This window comes from Astyanax mexicanus, chromosome 17, assembly GCF_023375975.1.
Source record: "Astyanax mexicanus isolate ESR-SI-001 chromosome 17, AstMex3_surface, whole genome shotgun sequence".
Classification (NCBI taxonomy): domain Eukaryota; kingdom Metazoa; phylum Chordata; class Actinopteri; order Characiformes; family Acestrorhamphidae; genus Astyanax; species Astyanax mexicanus.
Window position 1 is genome coordinate 47,670,683 of NC_064424.1, and position 10,434 is coordinate 47,681,116.

The 10,434-nt window shown below is 34.4% G+C and overlaps 1 protein-coding gene across 1 annotated transcript in view; it reads right to left on the minus strand.

The window, feature by feature from the left end:
- Positions 1 to 9,967, minus strand: part of LOC103025801 (macrophage mannose receptor 1) — a 32,295-nt gene extending 22,328 nt beyond the window's left edge. Inside the window, exons 1-13 of the mRNA XM_007252743.4 lie at positions 9,707 to 9,967; positions 6,435 to 6,580; positions 5,845 to 5,957; positions 5,564 to 5,697; positions 4,888 to 5,111; positions 4,169 to 4,278; positions 3,853 to 3,971; positions 3,490 to 3,625; positions 3,264 to 3,346; positions 2,919 to 3,038; positions 2,221 to 2,322; positions 1,938 to 2,096; positions 922 to 1,004 (exon numbers count right to left, since the gene is read on the minus strand). Of these exons, the coding sequence (XP_007252805.3) occupies positions 922 to 1,004; positions 1,938 to 2,096; positions 2,221 to 2,322; positions 2,919 to 3,038; positions 3,264 to 3,346; positions 3,490 to 3,625; positions 3,853 to 3,971; positions 4,169 to 4,278; positions 4,888 to 5,111; positions 5,564 to 5,697; positions 5,845 to 5,957; positions 6,435 to 6,580; positions 9,707 to 9,749 (1,572 nt within the window). The 5' untranslated portion in view covers positions 9,750 to 9,967. The remainder of the gene's footprint in view (positions 1 to 921; positions 1,005 to 1,937; positions 2,097 to 2,220; positions 2,323 to 2,918; positions 3,039 to 3,263; positions 3,347 to 3,489; positions 3,626 to 3,852; positions 3,972 to 4,168; positions 4,279 to 4,887; positions 5,112 to 5,563; positions 5,698 to 5,844; positions 5,958 to 6,434; positions 6,581 to 9,706) is intronic.
- Between the last annotated feature and the right edge of the window lie 467 nt (positions 9,968 to 10,434).

Here is a 10,434-nt window from a genome sequence, read left to right on the forward strand (position 1 = left end):
AGGAGTTGAAGGCTTATTACAAACTACTGTTTATGATTTTAAAACTATAAAACAGTGCTGTTGTCGCAAAAAAGATAAAAAAAAAAAAGGCCAAATGCAACCAAACAAATCCAAGTTTCCCAACTAGTAAATAGAAAAAAAAAACAATCAATAATTTTGTGAGTAAAAAAAAAAACCCTGTGATAATATATAAATATCCATTAATTAGCTCATTTACCCAATGTTTACATTCACCAGATTCCGTTTTTCACGAATGTTAAATGTAGTAAATAAAAAATGTGTGTTAGACTGTCCTTAATTGTGTGTCTTAATTTTAAATATATTTAAAATTTTCAATACCGGTTCCCATACAATACTTTTACTGAATTGTAACCAAACAAAACAAAAAAAAAAAAAACTAAACTTAAAAAAAAAACTCTTAATATTGGGACAATGTGTATTAAACAGCAGATCTAAGTAATCTCATTCTCATACTGTCACCATGAGAGACTCTATCTTTCTGGATCTTGTTGGAACAAACAGTGAGCATGTTAGTGTCGCTTCATTAAGAACAAAAATCACTGCTTGTGCTTAAATTGCATTTTTTTCCCTTCGCATATTGCTTTATGCATTTCAGTTTTAAGAGTTATTTTAAAAAATATCAGAATTACATTGAAAAAATTAAGTATATTAGTGATTTTTGAGAGGAAGGCAGTAGTATCTAAGAATCGATACTATATCTAAGTATTTATACCTTTCAGTCGGTGGCTTTTGGTATCGAATTTCGATACCCAGCCCTAAACTTAATGACTTAAAAAATCAACAAAGGAAGGACAAAGAAATTACATTTACAGACAATGATACACTTTCAAATGCAGGCTTTGTCTCGAAATCTTTGGAAGGTTCTTTATAGTTTAGAAGAATATCTGAAGTGTTACATACGATGGCTGATCCGTCCGTCCACTTCCACTGTCCTTCTTGGTCAATGTCATTCAGACCCACCCAAGAAGACCTGGGCATGTGAGCTAAGAAAAGGCAGACAGACAGGTTCATTTATATGAAGAAATCAGAGTTGGTCAATTTCTCTACCACAAACCACAACTTCACATCACAACCACCCGAAATGACTGTTTAAATCTTAATACTGAACTATTTTTGGAAATAAATAAAATAAATAAATAAAATATGGATTTACTGTTTAATCTGTCTGAATTAAATAGTGTGTTTGTATAATCTAGAGCAGTAGTTTTAAAACTGTGGGCTGATGCCCCCCAGTGGGTTTCAGGAGTACTGCAAGAAAAAATATATTTGTTTCTTTTAAGCATAGACTGTATATAGCTGGACAGAGCATCGTCTCTCAAAAGTGAAGCCACCACAGGTCGGGCGCCCCCTGCTGTTCGGCTGCAGAAAGCTGTGTAACTCCACCCATTACCATAGGTTTCAATGCCAAAACAGACAACTCTCAATCACGTTTTTTTCCAATATAAATGGAAATGAGTAGGAGCTCTCTACAGTCTTTCTCCCTCCTCTGGTCTCTACTGCGCAGAATCGGGTGGCAGGATCGCTAACATGGCGGAAGATTTTGGCTTCATTTTCATTTAATGTATGGGAACGGAGACACGGCGTCCATCTTTTTTTTACAGTCTCTGCTTTTAAGTAATAAAAATCAAATTGTTCAGAAAATTAAATATTCTTATAATTAATTAATAAGAATAAAAGAAGTTAATCTGTTTGCAAAACAAACTTGTTAATTGGTGTGTTGTAGCACAATTATGAAGTTGCACTGTATTTGGTTTTAAATTGCAAATAAAATATTCCTGGGGCAGTGGACAGTTTTGTGGTGGGTTAGGTGGGTTGTGAGTTGCAAAAGTTAGAGAACGCCTGATCTAGAGTACACTACTGTATAATACTCTATAATAAACACAGAAAACAGAAAATGAGTAGCAGATGAGACTCACCTGTAATGAAGCTGGTGGTCTCCTGGTTGGGGATGCTGGCCAGGTGTCCACTCTGAGAAACACAGTAGGCTTCAGCTTCCTGCCACGTTTTAGACATTTCAGCTTCAAAGTGGTAGCAGTAATTTCCATACAGCAGATACCCTTCGTCACAGTGAAAGTCTGACCAGAGAGAAAGAGAGAGAGAACACTTGTTAAATGTTTTAAATAATTTTGTTCTAAATGTTCTATTTTAATACTTAGTTTCTCTAAATATCGAAATATCCAGGTACTCTGTCCTGCCTACCTGGGGCAGCAGTCGGTTGAATATTTTGACCCCCCGTCATCTTACAGATGTAGGCCATGTTCTTGAAGCAGTTGGTGGTCTCCCACTTTCCAGCATAATTTCCTGAGATAAAAAAATATACAGGAAGGGTCAAACAACAAGCATCTGTTTTTCATTATTTTATTTACTAATACAACTATTAATACTTGCAAATACTACTATTAATAAAGTATTCAGTTTGTAATTAATTATTTATTATCTACAATATATTATTCACTATATATTATGCATTGTGTACTCTAGCATGAACTGTTTATTAGCTATAAATGTATTTAGCATTTGCTGTAAATTATTTAGTAACCACTACGGATTCTGTATTGATTATAAGTGACTCAATATTACCTATAAACAAAAAACAGCATCTACTACATTCAGTAGTCTCTACAAATTGCTAAGCATCCAATATGACTTATATGAATTCTGTATTTATTAAGAACTGTACAGTATTTACTATAAATTATTTAGTGTACACTATGATTTGTTTAATAACCAGAGTAAATCATCAGGATCTACTATAAATTATTCAGTATCTACTATAGATTATTCACTATCCATTCCAAATTATTCAGTATCTACTACGAATTACTCAGTATCTAGTATAAATGATTCAGTATGTTTGCTAGCTATGGTATGGTATGTAATTTGCTTGTAACGCTGACCTGTGAAGATTTGTCCGCAGTCCCAATAGACCTCTGTGTTTTTTGGGAATCCGGAGTTCCAGTTGGAGAACTGAATGTCCGTATTATCAACCCATTTAAATGCACCATCCTGGGCCATATCTGCTCACAAAGAAAAAAAGAAGCTTTTAAAAATAGAGAAAGTAACGGAGATCAACGACTTTTATTACGGGCATGATGCAAACTACATAACACAGACTGGCAACTTTTGATGTGCTCAGAACAATGGCAACCATTAGGCTGTTGCACCACCATATTCTTTCTCATTTTCCTCAGAAAACTGCCACCCTTTCTGACCAAAAAAAAAAAAAAAAAAAAAAAACATACCTGAAATCCCAATCCACACATCTGGGATGTCCACCTGGTGCAGGTCAGGGAGCTGAGCATTAATAAAGAACTGCTCATCCTCACTAAAATGTACAAAACACACCAATATGATATGATATACACACATTTTTGCTATCAGATCTTTACATTGTTTATAATACTATTAATACCCAATTTAATAAGCACCAATAGATGCAACCATATATTTACTAATGGCTAAACTTACCTTGTGATGGTCAAAAGTTTGCCATTCATTGAATTGCATCTGCTGAAGGCCTGATGCCAGCTGGTCAGCAAATAGTTGTTGCTGACCACCAAATAGCAGTTTCCACCGAAGCTCAGCCACCCCTCAGGGCAAATGGCTACAGACAGAAAAACACACCACTAAGTAACTGTAATAAGATATTCAGTAACTACTTTAAATGATTGAATAACTTCTATAAATGTTTCAGTAACTGTTAGACATAATTCAGTAAATATTATAAATCATAAAATAACTGCAATTTAGGATTCAGCATCTGCTATACAGATGAGAAACTAGTATGTTGTTCCAAGTCTTTAAAGTTAAAAGGGTAAAATCTAGGCTTACTGTTTAAGCCTCTTTTGCATAGGTAAGGCCTTTCATAGCGGCACACATGGGTCTTCCATTTCCCATACTCATCTCCTGCATCCTTGATCATGGAAGCGCACACACCATTCTGCTTATCACTGTAAAACACAAACACACACCATTAAGGGTTTTAAAATAAAACACTTTTTTTCCTAGTACTTTGCTACTAGGCTAGTTCAGTCAGTTAGGGGATTAATTAATATACAGAATAAACATCTGGAGCAAGAAATACATGTAGAGGTGGTAGAATAGTATGGCAGGATTGTACTGAAATTACTATGACTATTACTCTTACGTGAGGTCAGGCTGCCCATTAGGCCAGTTTGTGTAAGAAGAGCTGGAGGAATCTGACCAGGAGAAGGTGGTGCCATCTACTTGGATTTGGCAGGATAAAGTTGTGCATTTCTGTAAGAATAAAAGCTCTAGTTAAAGAAAGCATGTTTACATACTGTTTAGTCAATCTCAGGAACATGAAAGAAATAATCTGGTTTGTCTTTAAAGGAGAACTCCAGTGTGAAATAGACTTGGGATGCAGTGTAATATTATAACAAGTATGATCTTTTGTCCAATAGCCCTTCTCCGCTGGCCCCCAGCATTTTGAAATACCGCACTTTGAGCCGATGCTCCCAACAGGCTTACAATTCTAACAATTGGGGCATGCAAAGAAATCGCTATTTGTTTTTTCCACTATTAACAACAACCTCAATGCTTTAGCTTTAAACTAAGTCACGATAAGTCGACTTATGAGTATAAATAAAAAGGTAAAAATAAATGTTTGCGACCCGCTAAAAAGGACCATATCTCATTTTGTATCCAGGCTAGAGGCACCTAACAGGGTATTTCCTGCTCATTTTAAAGTTTCCCCCATAACCTTATCATTTCATTACAATTTATTAACCACTTAGGAGAGATCATCATTACATTTACACATATACAGCTTTATTGCATTCTAATAATCATCTTCATGGTGCAATCCTGTATTTGTTAGTGAGTGTACAAGCATTAGACCCTCACCAGGGTGGAGTAACCAATCCACATGTCAAGAGGGGAATGGTCCAGGCGGCTAATGACGTACTGCTGCTCGGCCGCAGACTGAATGGACACTAGATCACCTCCTTCCATCACACAGTCAGTGCGGGCAGCAATCCAGCTCTTCCTCAGTTGAGAGTTTAGCTTATAGCAGTTAGAGCCGTACTGCTCCCACCCATTGGCCGTGTCACACTGTGGTGTGGGGTTTGCTACAGAGAGAGAAAGATCACATCACTGTGATAAGTTCATGGCTTTTTTGTGCATCGTAATGCATTACTCTGTACACGTAAACAACACATTATCTATGCAATTACTGCAGACAGCTACAATAATAATAATAATAATAATAATAATAATAATAAAATTGTCACTGTCCAATTAAAAACAAGTATCTTCAAAACGTTTGTTTAAAACATTACAGGGAAAAAAAACTTCTAAACTTTCAATAAAAGTTAATGTAAAAACAGATTATTTCAGGTCATTTTAAAGTACTTCTATTGGTCCTTTCATCAAGACAAACATGGAGATACTTGTTTTTCATTAGATAGCGACAATATACATTTATACACTTTTGTACAAAGGTCTTGGGACATTTTCTATGTTTACAGCTACATCTATCTTAAATTTCAGATAAAAAGGGAACAAACATGTTGAGCCTTACGGTTGTCTCGTCTGCAGATGTACGGCCGCTTGGATGTGCAGTGCTCATCATTCCACTGACCGTTATTGTTCCCGTCTACCTGACCACAGTCCTCATTGTCCAAATAGTTGTCTGGCTGCCCTTCTCTCCAGTACCTGTACACAGTGTAAGGATCTTAATTTGATGCATATAACATCTCAGACTATGAACAGTCGCAAGATTAATGGTCGTTCTGGTCATCCAGCTCATTCTTTGTCGGCTTGCCAGCCCAACACATGTAAAGCAATCAGGCCCATACTTACGCCAGGTAGGGGTAATACACACTCCCGTCACTCCACTCCCAGTTTCCCTCAGAGACAATATCATTCAAGCCAATCCAAAATATGGTGGTGCCAATCTGCGTACTGACCCACAACTGAAGAGAGAGATAAAAAAGTGTTAACATCATATAGGCCACAAATGCTGACTTCATGAAATTTTAAATATTTGGGGGAAAAAACAATTATATTTAGACCAAGCTTAATGACTAGTCAGACATAGTACAGTGACATGACCAACAAAGCTAGTTAGTATGAGTGAAATGTTGCCTTCTTATTGTTTTTTAAAACACTTCTAACCATCATGGATAAATGGTTAAAAACGGGCTCTTTCACAATGAAAGATCATGAGGAAATTCAGGCCTATCATTATTGTGCTGTATTTATTTTGATTTTTAAACATAGATAAAATGTAGATAGCATGTATGTGTGGCACACTAAGAGAGAAAATCTCGTCACTGTTCTTAAATCATGCAGGCAAAATGAAAGTATCAATATCAACAAAAATTGGGGCAATGGGAGCACTGTGTGCATTCATACAAAATATTTGCTTAGAAGAGTTTTGGACTTTTTACCCGCTCATGAATGTCACTGATGCTCATCAGGTTAGCATTTTTACTCTGGCACTCAGTCAGGGCGTCATGCCACGTCTTGGTGTCGCTAGAGAAGTAGTAACAGCGATCCTGATAGGGCCTCCATCCTGCTTCACAATCACCCAGGGCTGAGAGAGAGAGAGTTCGTGAATATAAAAATACTATAAGATAGTGATGCTGAAATTTACTTCAATAAAAGTATAAGTCCTCCCAAATGAGTAAGTGTTTGTACAGAAAGTAACACTCTAGTATGGCTCTTTTAACAAAATGTTATAATTACTTTGACACTGATGTCACTGATTACATTTTATACCCAATTTTCTATTTTTGAATTTAATTTTCCTTGTAAAAGAAAATTGTATTAAGTATCTTATGTTTTTTAAAAGGATACTTAACATGGAAAAGTACATACTTTTTAAAATTAGAATATGTACATGAATACATACTAAATGTACCCACTTTTTTAACATCTTATGGCGACTTGAGTATATTTTAATTGTAATTAAGCTACATTTAAATACAAAAGTAAAGCATTAGGTTGTGATATGTTTAAGTGCGTCTTCGCTTTGGGAACTTAAGTAAGTTAGATTTAAGTGTGTGTTATTTTAAACAATTTTTAATACACCTGAAGTATATTATAAATTTACTACTTTACAGATTGATGCAAATACCTTAATTTTACTGGGAAAAACAATACAAAAATACATTTTATGGACATACAGAAAAAGTATATTTAATGTGTATTTTCATAAATTATTTTAAATAAAAAAAATATTTTTAGTATTTAGTATTTTTAGTTCTTTACCTAATTTTAACCTACTTTTAATGCTCTTAATTAACTTAGAACTTCCTTTATACAGCCAGAACTTTAAACTGCTAAACGTTACACTGACCAGTTAGCTTAGCTTAGCTGTTTGGCTAACGACAATCATTTAGCTTTTTTAGGTTGGCATTAGGTTAATTAGGCTAACTGTGCGATATTATTGGCATTTTCAGCTTCTAGGAGTTATTAAATATGACTCGCTATTTCTGGTACGTTTCAATATATACAATATAACCTAATTAGCTAACGTTAGCTAAGTAGTGTTCCTACTAGGAGGAAGCAGCGCGTCCGCAGAGCACTGACTGAGGGTCTGAGGTAAACTAGCCTGTTAGCTAACGAGTTACCTCAAAACTGAACTCGCGCGCTTTGATTTGACCAGCTGTGACTGGAGCTCGTGATCCGCTGATCTCCAGCTTAATTCCCCCAGAAGAAGCCCAGGAGTATGATTTACAGATCTGGGCTGGGCAGCACTATTTATGTGTTTCTAAAATCAAAGATAAGTCTTTAGTTTCGACGAGATACTTTCAAAAAAGATGTGAAAAGCATTTACAACATTCATAGGTTCGTGTTATCAGTTTATCAGTTACATTTTATGAACGTTAAAGGCTAAATGCAAAAAATGTCAATGTAAAATTGTATGTAAAAATTTTATTTATTTTTACATTTAGTGCAGCGTAATATAAATACGTTTTTACCCAATTTTATAATATTTAGTTTTTCCTTTTTTTGGAAAAATCTAAAAAAAAAAAGATCTTTTCTTTATTTTCTGATTTGTAACAAAGTTTTTTGAGATTATAACATCAGATATGTTTTGATTTTCTCATTAAAATACCACATAATAAACAGTGCTTTTCAGATTAAGTTTTAATTCTAGAGTATAAACTCTGATGAGTTTATTTAACTGAATTATTGGTGTATTTTGGAACAGGCAGAAGCCATTGACTAGAACAAAGGTCTATTGGGAAAGACAGTAATTACATGCTAACCTAAAGAGTTCATATCATATTATATAGTTTATTTTTCTCCAAAATATTTATTTTATTATATAGTATTGTTTAGATTTTTTATTTAATTTGTTTTTGTTATATGGTCGATTTTCGGCAATATATCCTACTCATATTTGCAACCAAACATTAACATATTTTTGTCTAAGTAAATATTTTGGCTGACTGGGTATAGAGCAGCATGTTGTGCTTGCTACAGAAAATAAAAGGCATAAAAGTGTTTAATTTGCTGGACATAAAGATCTGTTTTCTTGTGATGGTTAGTTTTTACCACTGGCCTGCATAATCATCTTGACAACCAGCTTGGTCATGTTGGTTGGGTCAGCTAAACCATCATTAAAACGATTGTTTTTTTGCTTAGCATGTACTTCTAAATCTGTTTTATCAAAACTACAGAAGCATAACATTAGAATATGACCCTGTATTCTGTAAAAATCTGTATCTCAACATCCACCATAAAAGTCCCATGACAGCATGTACAGCCATGTGAGACACACCACTGTAGTTCAGCTGTAATCAGCAGATATTGGTAATGTTTGACTCCAGTAGCTTCATCAGTTTGCAGAGACTCATAAAAAAATCACATGAATCTCACAAAAACAAGTTAATGTATATCTGCTCTGAATTACATGATGGTGTGAATTATACCAGAGTTCTGAACTTTAACATCCTTAATTATAAAAACATACAGTATTATGTAAAAGTGTTCTCTGTGCCAATTAGTATTAAAAATCTTCTTTTCTGGCCACAGAAAAAAGACTTATATTAGAATGAATACAAATACATTAATGAAATGTAAATTAAAACATCTCCAAAACTCTCACATTTCTCATCATATCAGTATTAGGTGAATAAAGCGTCTATACACTACTGTATATAATATAATAATATATTAATATACTTTTAACAATTTAAAGAACACCAAATTCTGCATCTGTGAAAACTCTTAGCTGCTATACACAATATTTTCTTATATGCATATTATCTATTTATTACATTAATACTTGTGTGTCCGCTTCCTTTTAGTATTTCCGGAATCTGTGCAATTTCTCGATAATTTTCCTCGGGAATATATTTCATATTTACATTTTATATTTCAAATGTAAAATAAATTTAAAAATATTCTAATAAATAATACAAACTTTTTGTCAACAAAATGGAACTTAATTAGTACAATCAGCATTCAAAGCTTTATTGTTTAGAACTTCTTTGTGTTAGTGTTATAAAATCACAAGATAAAAAAATATATAATTTACCATTTGCATAATCATTTATTAATAAAGAGATCAATCTGATCTTACAAACCTGTGTAAACCATTAGAACCGAACACAACCAGAAGCACCAAGTGACAAATAAATATTGTGAATAACAAACTGCACCAAAGTGAAATATTAATATTATAGAATAAAATAACAGTTGGACTCACCAGAATGGAGGAAAGCACACAGGGTGAAGAGCAGCACGATCATCCTCCGCTCCTGCTTAACCTTCTCTTTATAGATTCCCAGATGACAATTTATTCTATATATTTTCTACTAAGTTTAAAAAAACAAAACTTCTAGAAAAGTCTAGAAATGCGGAATGATTTCTACTGTAAAATCAGAACTCAGACATTGCCTTAAAAACTCAGTATCCCACAATGCCCTGAGAGAGGCCCTGTGTGTGCACCAGCTGCCGCTCTGCAGAGCTCTGAGCATCTTCTCTGGATGAGTCCGCTTTTCACTTTCAGTCCAGGGTCCAAAGATTAGGCTGTAAAACCAGCTTAGACCTCCAGAAACTAGACCCAGCGTAGACCAGGCCAGATTTACTGCCACTCACACAGGGTCAAATCAAACAATCATGATTTATTACAGACAGTGATTACACATCTACCCCCACTGACGACACCACCAGTGGTTAGAACCCCTCAGCTGGGTTCTTTAATGGTTCTTATTAAAGGAAGTGACTATAGAGAGGACTAAACTAGCTTTAAATACCATTTAATATTTAAAACAAACAGTTCTTTATTAATGCATTAAAAATTCTGAGAAAACTCCAAAACTTTTCCACAGCAATCTGTGATGTTTCCAATCACCTTTAATAGTAACTGTATTGTTGGTAGTAGTAGCAGCAGCAGTATTGTTAGTAATATCAGTAGTATAGTAGTATTGTGGT